We start from the raw sequence: 20,000 nt of genomic DNA on the forward strand, positions 1-20,000 counted from the left end.
TGAAATTGTTGGCTTGGTTGAAGACCTTATGAGCGACCAAGACCGACAGAACGAGCAAGACCTTGAGTGGAATGACTTTGGGGTTCCTTGGAACTCTCTGACTTGTATGGAACTAAACCTTCAAGTTGATGAACTGGATTCAAACCTCTTATCCATTGAGGTAAGATTTTTATTTTCTTATTTTCAAACTTTGATTGAAGCATACTCATTTAATAATTAAATAACTTAATTAATACATTATTATTTTCTCACAGGAAATTGTATCTGAAATACGAAATGAAAATACTGCTTTTGCTACAACTTGGAGCGAAATTGTTGGCTTGGTTGAAGACCATATGAGCGACCAAGACCCACAGAATGAGTTCGTCCTTGATGATTCAACCAAAGAGTTATACCTTGGAGACCAGCAAAGTCCTGAAAAAGATGTTTTGCAACAATAGTACTCATTGTGAGTTATCAAGACAATACCCCCTGAACAAGTTATACCTTGATGAGCCAGAATACAAGTTTTACCTTGGAGACTCACAATTTTCAGACATTTTGAAAAATGGAGTTTTCCTTGATGATCCACAGTTATACTATGTGAGATCTATCACCGAAACCTATCAAAATTGGAAAAATGGAGATTTCCTTGATGATCCACAGTTGTACTATGTGAGATCTATCACTGAAACCCATAAAAATTGGAAAAATGGAGATTTCCTTGATGATCCACAGTTATACTATGTGAGATCTATCACTGAAATCCACTATATTTCTGGAAATTGTGATTCTACCTTGGAGTCTTGGATAGATGGTTATATTTTTGGAGACTTGAAATGTGGGTTCTGGCTTGATAACTCACAATGTGATACATATCTTGGAAACTCAACAGGAATGTGGTTATACCTTGGAGACTTGGAAAGTTGGGTTTATTTTGAAGACTTGAAATGCTACCACTCTTTGGGATCTAAACCTATCAAGAAAATTCTTACTCCCTCTTTCTACGTCATCAAACCTGAAAGCCTTAAAAGACAGAATTGGAAGAAGAGAAAAAAAAAAACGCAAAAAAAAAAAATATATATATATATAAAAGCCTGGTGTTGGCGCAGTGGTTAGGGCAGCGGCTTGGGATCCAAGAGGTCCTGAGTTCAAGCCCCGTTGGGCCACTGAATTAATACACCAGGGGGTTGACTCAGCCTGTCATCCTTCCGAGGTCGGCGAAATGAGTACCAGTATACTGGGCCGGTGTATACCCCGGTTAAAAAGGTGTACTATATCCCTGTGTCGTAAGAGGCGACCAGGGTTGCGTCAGGAAGGGCATCCGGCGTAAAACATGTGCCAAATCACTATGCGGATCATAATGGATGATCCGCTGTGGCGACCCCTAACGGGAGCAGCCGAAAGAAGAAGAAGAAGAAGATATATATATATATATATATATATATATATATATATATATATATATATATATATATATATATAATATGTGGAAATCTCATTTTGAAAAAGACATTGTGTTGGGCGAGGATTGAGTTGGGGTTGAGATTTTGAATGTGAAGGTTGGGACACACACACACACACAAACACACACACACACACACACACACACACACACACACACACACACACACACACACACACACACACACACACACACACACACACACACACACACACACACACACACACACATCAACAAACAAAAGTTAAGCCTTGACTATTCAGTTGAGGATTCTGTGTTTGGGGTTCACAGATCTAAGAACGTCCCCCTTGACACACACACACACACACATCAACAAACAGAAGTTAAGCCTTGACTATTCAGTTGAGGATTCTGTGTTTGGGGTTCACAGATCTAAGAACGTCCCCCTTGACACACATTATATACTGTAATACACCTCGGACTTGTCCCTCTAGTGTCCACAAAGGTGTATAGTCGGAGGGAGTGAAGGGACAACCCATTGCTCCCATGGATATTATCTGCTTAGTTTTGTCTTTTGTAATTCCTGTGAATAAAATGAACCTAAAATCTCTTCCCCTTCCAAATCATATATTTTATAAGTCCAAGGAACCGTATCTATTACATCAACCATTTTAAAAAGTTCTTTCGTCCATCGTTCAGTAAAACCCTTTTCAAAATGAGATTTCCACCTATATATTCTTACGATATCACCAACTTTGAACTTAGGTTTTCTGACATTAATCTCTTTTTCATAATTTAATTTTGTAAATGTTTCTGATGGTTTCATATTTGTTGACGTGTGAATCGTGTCATTATACTTATCCACAATATCCTGAATAAAAGATGACCATTGTTGTGAACAGAGTTGTGTGAATTTTTTATATAGTCTCTCTTTTAAGGTACGATTAAAACGTTCAACAACAACTGCCTTCCCTTCATTAAAGGTACTGTATAATGTAACACTGTTATTTTTTAGAAAATTCATAAATGTCTTGTTATAAAACTCTCTACCCTCATCAGTCCACAATTTTTTAGGTTTTCTCTTACTTTTATTAAATATCTGTTGAAAGGCTAACATAAGAGTATTACCTGTTTTGTTTTTTAATGGTACAACCCATGCGTATCTACTCCTCAAATCAATAACGGTTAAAGCATACTTGTACCCCTTATCATTATTGAGTTCAATCAAATCAGCAGACCAGATATAATCAACTTCCTTGGAATAAACTTTCCTTCTCTGAAACTTTGTGAATATTGGTTTATGTAATTCATCAGCTAATTGCTCTTCAGTCTTAATGGCATCATTAGAGCCTATAAGTTTTTTTTTTAATTTCCAAGTCCAAGTTTCAATTTAGCACTGATCATCTTCTTCACAATGAACCGATCAACTTTTTCTCTCAAGGTTGGATTTTGTATTAGAGACAAATTATACAACATTTCTCTATCGGCTTCATGCTTTTCTTCCAACTTTGTGGTATTCCCATAATCAATATCGTGTCTCATGCACACTTCATCAACTCTATTGATGGGTTTACTCCATGATTTAGGAATGTCTGCCTCATCTAATCTTTTATCCAAGTTTGTGCCTGGACCACAGAAAGAATACCCTGGAAGATGTAATTCCCCTGGTATTCCAGTAGTTGTAAATTTACTTCCTGACAAAAACTTTTATATATCTCCTCCGAGTTTGTGTTTGGAGATAAATTGATTTTTTTTTGAACCACACACCGAACATATACCTTTTTGTATAACCCTGTTATTTTTACTTTTAATATATGAAATATTTTTAGTATTAGTCTTCCTTTTACATTTGAGACAATAACTCATTTATTTATGAGAAAAATTCCTGCAGAGTGCAAAAACCTTTTTAGTTTCCAACATGCACATTTGAATCTTAATTTTTAAAATATAAAGAATCCTTAGAAATGCCTTCACTCTCTCCTCCATTTATTTAAGAAAAAAAAAATGAAAAACTTGAATTAAAATACATATCTTGTCGATGTCAATAGTCTTGTCGAAAGTATTGCAAATAGACTTGTCAATTCTTTGTTTTCCTCCTTGGTGGGTTGAGTTATTTTCTGTAATACCACCAATCTTTTTTGAATCTCACTGGTTTCCATATTTTCATATTTATTTAGTCTCGCTCTTTCCTCCCTCTCCTCCCTCTCTCTCTTCTCCCTTTCCTCCCTCTCTCTCTTCTCTCTCTTCTCTCTTTCCTCCCTCTCTCTCTTCTCTCTTTCCTCCCTCTCTCTCTTCTCTCTTTCCTCCCTCTCTCTCTTCTCCTTTTCCTCCTTCTCTTTCTTCTCCCTCACCTTCTCCTTTTCCTCCTCTTCCCTCTCTTCTTCAACTCCTTCCTCATCCCTTACTATCCTTGAATGGCATACACCACATAGAATATTATACATATATTCATCAGGATTTCTTGTTATTCCTATATCCAAAATAATTTTTTACAACAGGAAACCAATAAAATTTCTTTTGAATTTCTAAAAGAGCCTTACCTTTTCTTAACTTTATAATTTTTTCATTATTTAACATTCTAATTAAATCTAAAGTTGTCGGTTTATCAACATCAGCATAATGCCAATCTTTTATTGAAAATACCTCATTCTTATGTTGTAGAACATATTTATTAAAATACCGAATACCCTTTTCTTGAAGGTATGCTTGGACACAGAAATGATAATTTTCTTGAAGCCTTCTTGCTGTCATTTATGTATTAGAAATATATGTTAGAATAATATTATGGCACGAAACACCTCCCCATCTTCCCATAGTTAAATCATTTTGTATTTCCTTACTTATTATATATAATCCTGTTTTTTCTGTTTTCATGAGATAAACAAGGGCAAAACCATTATTATATTTACCCTTATTAAATTATTTTATTTGTTGTTTACTAATCGTGGACCCACAAAACTCATTCTCGATACCAAGTGGATAATATTCTTCCTTACGAGACTGATTTAATTGTTCCAGGTCTTCGAGGTTAATTTTAAATGACCAATTATACCCTAAATCATTCATATCATACCACCATTGTTCTATTCTCATACAAATGATACGCCCTTCTTTATAAAAATTTATTTTAATTCGAACTGTGAATTCTGTATGACCTGGAGATAATATCAACACTTCTGTATCTTTGGAATACACGGCTGTTTTATTTAAGGATATATATTGTGATAAATCGCTTAATCTCACCAAGTCATTCGCGTCAGTCGGGCTTGGATAATTTTTTAATTTATAAGCATTTTTCATGTTAATATTTTTGGTTATATTATATTTATGTCGTTCAGCCTGTGCCTTTGTGTAATAATTTGATAAATCAATATCCAGTTCTTGAGATACACCAAAGATAGAACCATCTTTACCAACATAAGTCATTTATATTAGATTAAAAATATCATAAATTTTTTTATTTTTGTTGAGTTGAAATAACACATATAGACATAATTGACCACAACACTTGGAATTTAATTCTTGGACTTGAAATGTTTGATAAACACCATTCTGTAAGAATTTTATGACTTCAACAGGTGGTGGAAGACCAAAACTATCAAAATAATATTTGTCTTGACTATTAAAAATACAAACCCAATGAGAACCGTTCCCATTATTATCTTCTAAGTTCATAATAATATTCTTTGTATGTTTCGGCACATTTGTTAATTCATCTCTCATACAAATAACCACATTATGAATTTTTAATTTCTTACAATATTTGGCAAGTTGTAAATTTGATGTTGTATTCTTTCCAAATTCTTTCAACCACTCATCAATGCTCATTTATTTATTAGAAAGATATAATCCATTACCTCTTTTCGTTAATTTTACACCTGCTTGTGCTATAGAAGAAAGCATATCTCCAACTAACAATCTCGCTTTATCAGGCAGACCTTCAAGTTTTTCAGCAAAATCTACAATTACGCCACTTCCACTAATTTGTTTCTCCAACTCTTTGTTATGTCTTTCCAATTCTTTTTGAGCCTGGAGTTGAGCCTTCCTTTCGTTGGCAGATTTCACCGCTGTTGAAATACCACCCGTCAATGCTCCAACCGCACTTAAACCAGCAAATAAAGGAATTAGAAATGGGAGAAATCCTCCACTCGTCTCTCTTATTAAATATTTTTTCAACATTGGTTTTGTCATTTTAATTTTAAGTGAGCCAGTGTCATTCAAGATTTTAACCTGTTCTCTTGTGAGCAAAACATCAATTCTTACTGCTCCTTTTCTCTGAATTGTATTAACGTTAATCGTACAAGGCTTTTGATTTTGAACACAAGATGATAGTTTATGAAGATTGATTTGATTAACATATACCCCAGTTGGTACTTTGCCACTCATTTATTTAACAAAAAATTATGTGAGACTAATCATCACACCATTATCTGTATTAATCTGCAATTCTGTTTCTTCCAAAAGCAAACAATATGTATCAACTTCTTCACTCTCTCCTCTTTCAATGTATAGGGAAGTATCCACTCGATTAGACTTTATAGTTTCCTTTTGAGCGCTCAGGTCAAACGCATAGATTGTATACAAACTTTTAAATGCTGTCATATCCAAAATAGGTTCTTTATTTCCATTACTTTCACACACCTTTTGGTAAGACTTGTATGCTTCAGCAAAATCATTTTTTTCCCAATTAATTTCCAATCTATCTCGTGGATAAAATGTTCCATCTCGAGAAACGCGAAGTTGTTTCACCTTAGCATTATCACTCAATGCATTATTCTTATCAGTCGCAGTATCACCATCTGGCTTTTTAAAAATGATCCACAGATATCGTGGCTTTCCTTCCAGAACACCCAAATTCGATTCAACATCTCTTCTGTTTTAAGATTAGGAGTATATTCACTGATATACCAACTCATTTCCTCAATTACAAATTTATTCTGTTCACCAAAAGCACTACCAACACCAAAAAGCAATCGATTTTCATTATCATTCCTTTGTAGTTGAAATCTAATTTTAAGACCATACAGAACTTTATCATGATCACAAAATCCAAATATACCTTTAAGAGGAACTGCCACAGTAAAACTATTTTCTGCTTTTGTGTCATCATTATACATTCCTTTCCTTTGAGTATATCCAGGGTCTGTGTTTGTTCCCGTTGACATATCAGGAATAAAACCTTCGACAGACCCCTTTCCCATTCTATCACTGAATGTATAGAGTGTAAATTTCATCATTTCAGATACAGCAGAGACATAATCAACCGCTTCAACTTCTTGTGTTCCAATATACAAATGCACACTATCAAACATTTTCCAGAAGAAATCATTTACAAGTGTAGCGTTTGTGTTATTCCCAGCTTTAGTGAATTTAAATTTACACAACAAGAAACTTTCGGAGAGATTCAAATAGGTTTGTTGATTATTTATTTCAAAACTTTTTGTGCCATTCGTATTCCAGTCTGTTCCAGTTATTGCATTTACCTTGAAGTAATCTTCTTTTTAGTGGAGTTTGAGATAATAATAGTATCATCCAAATCATAGATACTATCAATTGCTTCCACACTTGTATTTATTTAGGAAAAAAGATGTTAAAACTTTTGAAACCCTGATCCAAGTATTTGAATTATTTTCTGTCGTTCTTGGGGGGACAACTGAGTTTTGCCTTTCTTAATTTCTTTTATTGCTTGTAATTTATGAGATTCCTTCTGAGCATCTTTTATACTCTTTACAGCACCTGCTACATTTCCCACAGCAGAAGCAGTTGAACCAATTAGATCTTTATGTTTAAGAATAGTTGAACCAATACCCATTAGAGTATCAATTATCCCATCTCCTCTAAATTGATGTCCAACACCCCTTTGTCTCTTAGGTTTATAGTATCCTCTACCAAGATACATACCTTCACCCTTGTAGTATGGGGAAAGGAACATCCCATCCCCTGTAATTATTTTATATTTTCCCAACTCGTGTTTCCTCACAATAACCATCGTATTTATTTATTGGAAAACTTCACGTAGGTGAATTCTGATGGATATAACTTCTCCATTAAAATAAATCACACGATTATCTTGGTCGGTTATCCTAAAATTTACTCTGTGTATGGTTTTTCCTGACACAGGTAGATAAACCAAATTTTTAGGTTCCATATTGAATTTATAACCAATTGGGGTTGAGTATGCGCTGAATGAAAATATTGTATTTGTTTTTTTTCCATCATTATAAGCACCATCAATCAAATCACAGTGAATTAACACTGAATTTATTCCTGAGGATATTTGAATGACATTATCACTGTAAAATGTCCCATTAGTTTCAATCTTTTTTGAGGAGAAACCCAATAACTCTCTAAATGAATTATCAATTGTGAAATCAACCTTGTAGTTATTTTTAACTTTAATCGTTGATTTTGAAGTATGTTTTTGAATGTTTATAACAATATTTTTTGGTTCATCACCCTGTTCTTTCATAAGACGAGCAATTTCGGAAGATATTTGAGAAATCTCATATGCTCCGGGTGAGACTGTTATTGTTTTGTATCCACTTCCCGGATTATAACTAAACTTGTCATTTTTCTCGGTTATATTAAATAAGGTATTATAAGTTTCCATGGACAATAAAGATGCCTCATATTCTTTTGTTGTGTCAAGTTGTAGTGGGTATGGGAATGAAGATGTGTGGTCGCTTGTTGTGAAATTGAAACTAAGGGTGGTGCTTCTCATCTTATTTAATATGAGATAAAATGTCTTTATATTGATATTTATTAATTATTTTCATGTTCATCAACTGGTCTAAAATGGCTGATGCTTCATTAAAACAATTGTTATTTCCAGCCTTCTTACTGCCAAACAACAATAACAGTCTATTAACTAATTGCGATGGGTCATTTGGAAGAAAACTAACACCTGAACCAAGGATACTTAAAGCCTGAATAATGTGTTTCTCCTTCTCATTCTTCCTACTTTTACCAGAAAGAATAACCTTATAATTTAGAGTGTTCAGCAGATCAATATATACTCTATCATCATTATTTTCCATATCCAATGGTTTATCAATATACTTTGATTCATCCCTCACAGTTGAACCTTGTTTTCCATCTTTTGTGAGAAGAAACATTAATCTCGGAGTTAGTTTAACAGGGGGTTGAGCAGAACCTAAGAACCTCAATTCATCATTAAATATCAATACCTTTTCTTGAACAAGATGAAATATTGCTGATTGTTCTGTTGGAATGAGTCCTGCTTTGGTTTTTGAATCCGCTGAATATTCATTGTTTTGAACAGCATTCACAATATAATCAGGGGGTCGATTCATCTCTTCCAGTTGTTGAAATAATTCTTCATCATGATATTCTAATTCTCCAATATGCTCTAATTCTTCCTCCGTCATTTGACTGAAATCTTTTAACATTTGGAGCTTTCTGGGAGTATATTTTATTGTGGGAACTGTGGAAACATCTTTCATTTTTTCTTGGGAAGTTTTTAAAAGTGGTTTAAAAAATTTCTCTTGTTTTCTTTCAAATGCTTCTTCGCCTGTTAGTTTCTGTCTGCGTTTCTTCTTTATGTCTTCCTGTTGTTTTACAACTTTTGAAACCAACTCTTGATGTTCCTTAAATCTTTTTGCTCTTTCTTTTGCATCCATTTATTTATTATAAAATGTCATTTAATGAATTGTAAAGATCAACAGGGAAATTTTCCTTTTCTTCATCATTCAAGTAGATGTGTTCAAATAAATCCTTTTCTTTAAATATTTCATCAAATTCTTTATTAACATTAATGCGAGTTGTAATTTCTTCTTCACTAATACTTGCATCTCTGCTTTTCATACGTTTGCGTTGAGTTTCTTCATCAACATGAAAACCGAATGATAAAATCTTCACTCTGCTCAGATATTTAATAATTTGTCTCGTTCCTTCTGGATTAGTTTCTAATATCCCAGCACCACCAGATTTTAGTTTCCTTAACTCACTCTTACAATGTGAATATTTTGTTGTACCAAGAGAAACCTCCTCAAATATTTGTCCTTCATTCCTCAATCGCATATGTTCCTCCAATGAAATATAGTGATAATCTTCACCTTTTACTTCTCCAGGTCTTATTGCTCTAGTTGTTGTTGATACAATGCGTATCACAGGGTGTTTTTTAAGTAAATTTACAATATTCTCATTTGTACTACACAAGAACCTTGATTTATGAAAGTTTTTTTTCCAGAAGCAGATTTACCCACAAGATTTATAATAATAGTTGTCATTTATATATGTAATTGTTTATAAAACAAAAAATATATCCCTTAATATCTCATCTTGTTTCACAACAATATATTTATATTTTTCAGTCGTGTGCTTCATGTAATCCTCAAATTTCTTTTTACTACATAATGTAGAACAATTATCTCTCCAAAAATTATTGATATCTATTGAATTTAACTTGAATAAAATAAAAGTATTAGCATTGTTTCTGATGGAACGACGAGGAAGTTGAAAGTACGATTGACGAAGATAAATACAATTACAAGAAGAATGTCTCCCTCTTGTGTAGTCGCTGTCCATTACCGTTTGGTTTCTCTCATTAACACAATCATCAAAGATAACGAGGTTCTTTTTTGATTTATTCAAATCTTGGGGAGACGGTATATCATCCGTATTATCACTAAGAATACAAGTTATAGGATTTGATTTCTTTTTACATCTCTGTGTATCACAAAATAGTTGAATTATATCTTCAATGTTATAATCATTTAGGTTTTTTTGATGTTTAAATAAACCGATTATATCTTCTTTTTGAAGACCAGCATTAAAACCTTGTGAGAGTAGTTGATACTCTGGTTGAAAACTCGACTTTGTGAAAATTATTAAATTATCATAATCTAAAAAGTTGGGAGTGAGGAGCATCTTTAAAAGTAAGCAGGTTTTTCCACATCCACTTGAACCAACTATGAGACATCTTAATGAATTTGGAAGATTTTTATGGTTGTTAAATTTTATCTTATTTTCCCAAATAGGTAAAAAATCATTCATTTTTTATTTGGAAAACAGGTTATTTAATTTATTATTGGCTTTTTTAGAAACTCTATATTTTATCCTAAGTTCAGGTTTAATTTCAAGATAATCCATTATTTTATTTATACAATATCTTGTGTTGATATTTCCCTGAAAATTACATTCATGAATAATATATAACAACAATCCTTTGAACATTTCTCTTATACGTTCAGTTTCTTCCCTTGTAAGGAAAGGTGTGTTATCACCCTCATACTTTACATTCATTTCTCTAATCAATCTTGTAAAGTAATTCATTTTTGGTGTAAATCTAAAAGAATTATTTTCCTTTTTATATTTTTTATTATCATTAATTAGAAGATAATCACAGAATATACATTGTTTATAGGCTTTTGACTCTGTGTTTAATCCCCGTCTTTCACACGCAGGACAATTCTCAAATTTGTCATATGGAGAATCAGGAAAGTGTAGCATATTTATGAAGTAAAACTTTACTTAAACTGAAATTCATCTATACTTTCAGTTGTATATTGACTCATATTTAATAATATTACCATCGATATCGATATACTTTTTTTCATTATCAGATTCAACGACAACATTTTTTATATTAAAGGTAATTTTAAAATGATCGTTAATTACTATTGAACGAAATGTCATTTCACCTGATATATTAACATCCTTTATTTCATCAGGATTTACATCTTTAGGGTTGTTGAAAAAAATACAAATTTCTCCTTGCATATTACAGATGGTTTTATCTTTTCTTTCTAAAGCTTCATCCATAAGGTTTTTGTTTTTTGATACTTTTTCTTGTTTCATTGCTTTTTCTAGTTTTGAATATATTTCTAGAAGGAGAGGAGAAACTTTTGTTAGAGATACTTTAATTGATGTTCTACCAGGTATACTAAAAGCCCTTCCATTGAAGGAAATTGAAGAACTCATATTATTTACCATAATAGTTTTTATCCAATAGTTGTTATATTTATCTTTGTTCAATTTTACATCCTTGACATATTTCTCAGTATCTTTAACAAATGAAGAGATTGATTGAAACTTGTCTTTTGTGTCGTGAAACATTGTATTTTTTAAGTGAAAAAGTTGGAGGATAAAATGGTTTTAAGCACAGATTTAAGCACCTGTAAAATAAACGAAATTTTCATCAAGAAAATTTTAATTTAAGCAAAGATTTATTATATAAATATGGTGAATACAACATACTGCGATGTTTGTAATCACAAATATAAACATTATAGAAAACACCTCCGAACCAACAAACACACATTTAATCTATTTCATAAAATATCTCCTCTTGAGTTGGAAAGAAAACATTGTGATATCTGCTCAAAGGATGTTTTGAAGAGTAGTTATAATAGACATGTTCAATCACAAAAACACAAGAAAAATGAGTTTAAAGTAAAGGGAGACTATTATATTGAAAACACTGATGGGGCATTTAAAGGGCATATAAAAAGAAGGATTTTTCAATTTGGAGAACCCGGTCCATCATCAATAGCTGAATCAATTGAAATAGTGAAACCTGATGTTGAAAAATTTATTAAAAAGACATTAAAAGAAATGAAAACTTTAAAGTTTTATATGGGAGTGAAAATGAATATGAAAAGACAAGATGAAGAACAAACTCCTTATATGAGAACAGATCTTCATTTTATAACATCATTTCAAGATTTTTTGAATAGTGGGTTTTATGAAGAACTATCAAGACAAGAGGAGGATGTTGATAATACAGTGGTAGGAAGTGGATTCAATATTAAAAAAATCATCTTTTTAGATATACACATTCTAAAATCAAACCCTCTTAAAGCTTCTTCTTATATTGAATTACCAAATGAAATAAAACGAAAGAAGGCAGTTGTTAATATTAAGAATAATGATAATAAATGTTTTCTCTGGTCTGTTCTTGCTCACTTTCATCCACCAAAATGTAATTCAGAAAGAGTAAAACAATATATGAAATATGAGAATACCTTGGACATTAAAGATTTTAAATTCCCAATGCCACTAATAGATATTCCTAAATTTGAGAAAAAGAATAATCTTTCTATTAATGTATATGGATTAATGGATACAAACAAAGTTCAAATATTAAAAATTTCAAACAACTATAAAAATGAAGAAACACACATTGATCTTTTATATTTTAGTGTTGGAAAGAATTCACATTACACATACATCAATAATTTATCAAGATTAATCTCTTCTCAGGTATTCAGAACAGCAAACAAAATATATCCTTGTAAGCGATGTCTTAATTCATTTCATACAAAAGAACGATTACAACAACATTCAAAATATTGTAGTAATCATAAATCAACTGTAATTACAATGCCTAAACCTGGTGAAAAGATTTCTTTTGAAGATTATAATAAATCTATCATGCACCCATTTGTGATATACGCTGATTTTGAGTGTATCCTTAAAAAGATTAATACTGCTTCTCCTAATCCAAAAGAATCATATACAAATAAATATCAAAAACATATTCCTTGTGGTTTCTGTTATTATATCAAATCATCTGTTGGAGAACAGTACAACAAACTTGAACATTATCGTGGAAAAAAAAGCTTCACAAGAGTTTGTAAAGCGATTAGAAAAGGATAGTATAAGACTCACTAAATTAATGAAAGAAACAAATGAACCGATGAAATTAACCAAAGAAGAAAAATTAGAATTTAGAAAGAACAACATCTGTCATATTTGAGAGGGGGAAATTAAGGAGTCTAAAGTTAGGGATCATTGTCATCTTACTGGTAAATATAGAGGTCCCGCTCATTCCTGTTGTAATCTTAATTATAAATTACCTTCTTTTATTCCAGTCTTTCTTCACAACAGCGCCAACTATGATACACATCTATTTATAAATGAACTTTCAAAAACACCAGGGAATATTTCTGCCATAACAAACACAAGTCAAAAGTATATTTCATTTACAAAAATGATATTCACAAAACCTTTAACTCGTATTAGGTTTCTAGATTCTTACAAGTTTATGGGAACACCACGAGCCTACCTCGCATCAAATCTAAGCTCCACGGACTCTTTTCCAAATCTTAATTCATTCTTTCCAAAAGAGGAAATTCTCACTAAAGAGGAAATTCAGATTAAAGAGAGAATTCAAAGTAAAGAGGAAATTCTAATTAATGAGGAAATTAATGAAGAAATTCTGACTGAAGATGAAATTCTAATTATAAAGAAAATTCGAACAATGAATGAAATTCTAACTAAAGAGGAAATTCTGATTAAAGAAGGAATTCTTACGAGAGAGGAAATTCAAACAAGGAATGAAATTCAAAGTAAAGAGAAAATTCTTACAAGTAAGGGAATTTATCCTTATGATTATATGGATTCATTTATGAGATTTAAAGAAACACAACGTCCATCAAAAGAAAGTTTCTATAATAACCTTTATGAAGAAGAGATAAGTGATAAGGAATATAAACACGCACAAGAAATATGGAAAATATTTAAGATAAAGAACCTTGGAGAATATCATGATTTATATCTAAAAACAGATGTTTTATTGTTAGCTGATGTGTTTGAAGCTTTTAGATCACTCTGTCATAATAAAAATTGTTATGGATTAGATCCTGCCCACTATTTCACAGCTCCTGGTTTGGCTTGGAGTGCAATGTTGAAAATGACAAAACAAGATATAGATTTAATCAGTGATGTTGATATGCTTTTGATGATTGAGAAGTCCAAGAGAGGTGGAATATCACAAGTATGTTCAAAAAGATATGCTAAAGCAAATAATAAATATCTTCCAAATTATGATAGTGAAAAAGATAGTAATTATTTGATGTATTTTGATGCTAATAATTTGTATGGATGGGCAATGTCTCAATCTCTGCCTTATGGTAAATTAGAGTGGGTGGAAGAAAAGGATTATGAAAAGGCTTTGATGAATATTTGATGAACACTTCCGGTTCCGGTTTTGAGCGGCAAGAGGTCTCCTTCGGGGCTCCCTGCTGATGTTCTCAAAGTTAAGTTCCGGTTGTTATTTGTCCTGTTTTAACTGTTTAATTTTCTCAGCTACATGTTAATGTGTGTTCCTAGTTCGGTTTTGTTTCAAAAATCGTGCTATTTTGTGAGTATTTATGTCGACGTTCTTACCTGGTGTTTGAGGCCTAGTCCTAGGCTTGAGGCCTACCGGTTCCACTTGGTGTTCGATCGTTTTTTTGTTTTGTTTGTTTGTTTTTTCTCCCCATTACCTTCAATTTCTATCCTCCCCATTACCTTCAATTTTCATCCTCCCCACTTTCCAAACATCCCCCATTCTCCCAACTAATCTCTTTCTTATCTCAAAAAAAAAAAAAAATAAATAAATAAATAAAAAAAATATACCCAACAACAACAACAACAACAACAACAACAACAACAACAACACGCTCACCTTCTCCCGATTCTGCTACTTCTTCTTCCTCTTAACTTCCTCCTCGTCTTCCTCGATTTCTTTTTTTTTTTTTTTTACATTTCCATGACCTAATCTGTTGAACTCTCTCATACATTAATATTAACAACAAAAACGATCTTATGATGCTTCATCTTCCTCTCTCACACATGTGGTACTCTTTACTGTTTCACAATGCACTACTCTTCTGCTATTTCAACAGACTGCTTTCATTTCGACCTCTCCTTCATTCCTTGCCTAAAAAATCCAACTATTACAGCGCTTCTTCTCTCCATGCTCTGAATTCGCCTTCATTGCATCCATCAAGAATTGTGTTAAATCGCATCTCTGACCTAAAACTTTTAAAAACCACAGTTTGCCATGAATGCTCGCTTTCCATCAACCATTCTTTTTTCCAACTTCAGTGCCAACTCACCCCCCTCACCCCTCACTCTCACTCTCAAAGCAACCATCCCACTCTTCTCCCTCCAAGCCTCCCTCTCACCTCTTTCAAAAATTCCCCCCTCACCTTTCTCCCACCTTTCATCCCCCTCACTCTTCCTTCTCTAAGTTGCCCCCCTCTCATCCACCAACCTGCCTCCCTCCACTGCCCTCTCACCTCCATCTCTTCACTCCACCTCCTCAAATACTCAACTGCCATCTTCCTTGTCTCTTGTCCCCCCTCTCTCCCAGCACCACAGAGCCTTTTCTCCTCCTCATTCGGCCCCCTCCCTCGCTATTCTGCAATTCCCCACACTCCTTCAGCAACCCTCCTTACCTCCCCCCTCGTCCCTCGTCCTACCCTCCCCCGCCCCTCCACCTCCTGCACCCAAAGCCTCCTCCCCTACCTCTTCATTAAAAGTGTGGACCTCAAATATCCGGGGCCTTCGCTCAAACCTTTCAGATCTTTCCATGCAGGTTGCCACTGACAAACCAGACATTATCTGCCTAACAGAAACTTTCCTCTCCCAAGAGGTGTCTGTCTCCCAAGTATCTCTTCCTGGTTACTCCCTCTTACGGTATGACAGACCTGAGCCTCGTCCTGGTGGAGGTGTTGCTCTCTTCATCAAAGACTCTATTCCTCACTCTCCCTGCACTGCTCTCACTCCCCCACACCCCCAGGAATACCTCTGGCTTCGGCTTCCCCTCCACTCCCACCTCATGTTTATATGTGTACTGTACCGTCCACCGAACAGTGATGACTCCATCTACACCTCACTCTCCGAAAACATGGACCATCTTCTATCTTCTCATCCAAACTCTCTCTTCCTCTTATGTGGCGACTTCAATTGTCATCACGCCAGTTGGCTAGGTGTGGGTACCTCTCTCACCTGCCATGGGACATCAGCAAAAGCTTTCTGTGACTCATTGGGACTGACTCAATCGGTCAACTTCCCGACCCGGATCTCAACCAATGGTACTCCATCTCTTCTGGATCTGATTTTGACAAATTTCCCTGACAATATCTGCTGCTCTTCCTTCGCTCCAATTGGTTCTTCTGACCACGTCCTTGTTAAAGTGGACATCTCTCTGGCTGTTATCAGAGAACCACCTCACCCCCGTCGAGTCTGGCATTTCACTCAAGCCGACTGGCAGGGTCTCCGAGCAGCCATCAAACTTACAGACTGGTCTCCTATCACTACTTTCTCAAACATCAACTCATCCTGGGAATTCTTTCAAAAGAAACTTGCTCTCCCTCATGCACAGATTTATCCCCTCTCGTGTTCAGTTGTCTTACCCTTCCTCCCGCCCTTGGTTTACTGAAGCTTGTGGCGAGGCAGTTGTCCTGGAAACAACTTGCCTTTGCCTCATGGAAAGCAAACCCAACTGAGGGCAATCTCAGTTCTTTCCACAAAGCTCGGAACAAGTGTGTAGCTGCCCTCAGGAGAGCCAGAAAACAACATCTTTCTCATCTCAAGTCTGAACTCTCAAACCTCTCTCCCTCCTCAAAATCCTGGTGGCGTTTAATCAAATCTGTTTCTGGTGTATGTTCCCCCTCCATCCCCTCCCTACCTCAAATGGCCGCACTGCTGATTCCACACGTGATAAAGCTGAATGTCTAAACTCGGTGTTTGCAGCTAAATCTTGTGTCCCAAACCCATCACTATCTCTACCCACTTTACCCAGTCGCACCCAACTGTCCCTGGACTCTGTATCCTTTTCTCCTGACAAGGTGGAGAGCTTGCTTTCAAACCTCGAGTCAGATTCTGCAACCGGTCCAGACGGCATCAGCCCACGTGTCCTCAAAGCCTGCTCTTCTGCTCTTGCTCACCCTCTCTCTGTTCTATTCACCCTCTCTCATTTTCCCAAGGTCATCTGCCATCTGCTTGGAAATCTGCTAACATCACTGCCCTGCATAAAAAAGGTGCAAAAACAGATCCCTGTAACTATAGACCAATCAGCCTTCTCCCAATCATCAGCAAGGTTATGGAATCCATCATCGCTTCAGACATGAAATCCTTCCTCTTCTCCAATGGCTTGATTTCCAATCATCAATTTGGTTTCAGACCAGGTCACTCTACCCTAGATATGCTGCTACTGCTCTCCCATCAATGGATGGAGGTCCTCAATGCCAGACAGGAAATCCGAGCCGTATCCCTGGACATATCACGTGCTTTTGACACAGTCTGGCACCCTGCCCTACTCACCAAACTCTCTTCCCATGGTATTCAAGGCCATCTCCACTCATGGCTCGCAGACTTCCTCTCCTGTCGCAGTCAACGTGTGGCCCTAAATGGAGTTCTTTCATCCCCTCTTCCTGTGCAGGCTGGAGTTCCTCAAGGTAGCGTTCTGGGCCCTGTTCTTTTTCTGGTTTTCATCAATGATCTCTCGGACTCTCTGGAAAATCCTCTATTTCTCTTTGCCGATGACTCCACCCTCTGCCGTACCATCTGTCATCCCTCAGACCGGCAAGCAGCAGCTTCTTCGCTCACTGCAGATCTGGATAAAATCACAAACTGGTCCAACACGTGGAACATGTCTTTCAATCCACACAAATCTCACACTCTCACTATGTCTCTTCGAAAGGACCGTTTACAAAACCCCCCCATCCACTTTCTCAACAATCCTCTGGAAGAAGTCTTTTCTTTCAAGCTTCTAGGTCTCACTATCTGCCATGACCTTTCCTGGGAAAGTCACATTTCCAACCTTGCCTCAAAAGCCAGTCGCCGACTGGGAATCCTCCGTCGTGCAAAGTCCTTCCTTGGCCCTCTTGAGCTCCTGACCACTTACAAAGCTTTTGTCCGTAGCCTGATGGAGTACTGCTCTCCCCTCTGGGCTGGTGCTCCTGCCTCCCACCTTTCTCGACTTCACGCTGTCGAAACCAGGGCTTTTAAGATCATTGGCATCTCCCGCAATGAAGCTGAGTCTTTGGGCCTCTCACTCAATCACCGCAGGTTGGTCGGTGGTCTTTCTGTCTTCTACCGACTCCTCTCCAGCCTTGCCCCCCTGCTCTCTCTGTGATTTGTCCCAACCACATTTCCACAGGGCGCTCAAGGTCCGCCAACAACCCCCTTCTGGTAAAACTACCAAAATCACGAATCACTGCTCATCTTCACTCTTTCATTCCTCTTTTTTCCCGCCTTTGGAATAAACTTCCCTCACTCTATTCTTTCCCATTCTTCCCTCCAGGCTTTCAAAACAGCTGTTCACCACCACCTCTTATCTTCCCCCATCCAAATCCTCGATCTTTTCTACCCCCGATAATCCACCCAAGCCCACTTCCTTCAATTCTCCTGCTTTCCTTCCTGAAAGTCCCTTTAATGTCCATCTTCCCCTCGCCATGTTCCCCGTCCCATCCCCATCCCTCTCCCTTCCACAGTTCACCTGTGTCTGTTCCCCAATGTTTTGTCCCTTCCACTCCCGCCCCTCTTGTCTCATGCCTCCTTGCTGTGAGTTGTGTGTTAGCTCTCATACGAGCCTCGACCAAGGTATAAAAAAAAAAAAAAAAAAAAAAAAAAAAAAAAATTGTTATTTCTTCTCAAGAGGAATTGAATGAGGAAGAAGAAGGTTATTATTTTGAAGTTGATTTGAGGTACCCGAGTGATCTTCATAATAAGCATAAAGATCTTCCTTTTGCATGTGAGAAAGAAACCCCAAAGAAAGAATGGTTGTGATTATCATAAAAGTTTTAATATTAAAGGTAAATCAACAGAAAAGTTATTAACAACATTCTATGATAAAGAGGGATATGTTTTGCATCAGAGAAGCTTAAAACAGTTTTTGAGAGAAGGATTGAGAGTAGCTAAAATTCATAGAGTTTTAAAATTTAAACAAAGTCCTTGGGTGAAAAAGTATATTCAATTCAATACAGATATGAGAGCAAATACAAAAGTAAAATTTGAAGGGGACTTTTATAAATTAATGAATAATGCTGTATTTGGAAAGACTATGGAAAATGTTAGAAACAGGCAAAACATTAGAATCGCAACATCTTGGAAAGAAGCCTCGAGGTTGATAAATAAACCAAGTTTTGAGAGAGAAGAGGTTTTTTCAGAGAACTTTTCTGCAATTCATATGAAAAAGGAAAGTATTGTAATGGATAAACCAATTTATATTGGAACAGCAGTTCTTGATTTATCAAAGATATTGATGTATGATTATTTGTATAATGACTTAAAGAAAGAGTATGGTGAAAATGTTTCATTGTTGTATATGGACACTGATAGTTTTATCCTCGAGAAAAAACTGATGATGTTTATGAAGATATGAAGAAAAATATTGGAGTATATGATACAAGTAATTTCAGCAAGAAGAGCGAGTTATTTTCCAAAAAGAATGAAAAGGTTATTGGTAAGTTTAAGGATGAGTTGGGTGGAAAAGTAATGAGTGAGTTTATTGGATTGAGAGCAAAGGCATATGCTTATAAGTATGGTGATCAGATTGATAAAGAGGTTAAAGGGAATAAAGAAATATGTAATAAAGAAATCAATAACTTTTAGAAATTATTATAATTGTTTGATGAATAAGAAAGAAGAATATAGGAAAATGAATACAATAAGAAGTTATAAACAATAACATATATAGTGAAGAAGTAAATAAAAAGGCATTAGGAGCCTTTGATGATAAGAGATTTATTTTAGATAATGGAATAGATTGTGTTCCATATGGATATTGTATGATAGAGTGAATAGAATAGATTGTGTTTTAAAGATGGGTTAGGGTTTTTTAAGGCCTACCGCCGCGTTT

At 35.3% G+C, this 20,000-nt stretch overlaps 2 protein-coding genes across 12 annotated transcripts in view; one reads left to right on the top strand and one right to left on the bottom strand.

Moving 5' to 3' along the window:
• The window catches only part of LOC147020630 (uncharacterized), a 2,019-nt gene extending 977 nt beyond the window's left edge, over positions 1–1,042 (top strand). The window contains exons 2-3 of the mRNA XM_085896155.1: positions 1–160; positions 255–1,042. The exon at positions 1–160 is cut by the window's left edge and continues 53 nt beyond it. Coding sequence (XP_085752281.1) covers positions 1–160; positions 255–440 — 346 coding nt within the window. The 3' untranslated portion in view covers positions 441–1,042. The remainder of the gene's footprint in view (positions 161–254) is intronic.
• LOC147020629 (papilin-like) overlaps positions 1–20,000 on the bottom strand; it is a 210,456-nt gene that overhangs the window by 9,026 nt on the left and 181,430 nt on the right. The window lies entirely within an intron of this gene.

The sequence above is a fragment of the Eptatretus burgeri genome, chromosome 9 (assembly GCF_056783735.1).
Source record: "Eptatretus burgeri isolate ZD-2024b chromosome 9, Ebu_testis_v1, whole genome shotgun sequence".
NCBI lineage: Eukaryota > Metazoa > Chordata > Myxini > Myxiniformes > Myxinidae > Eptatretus > Eptatretus burgeri.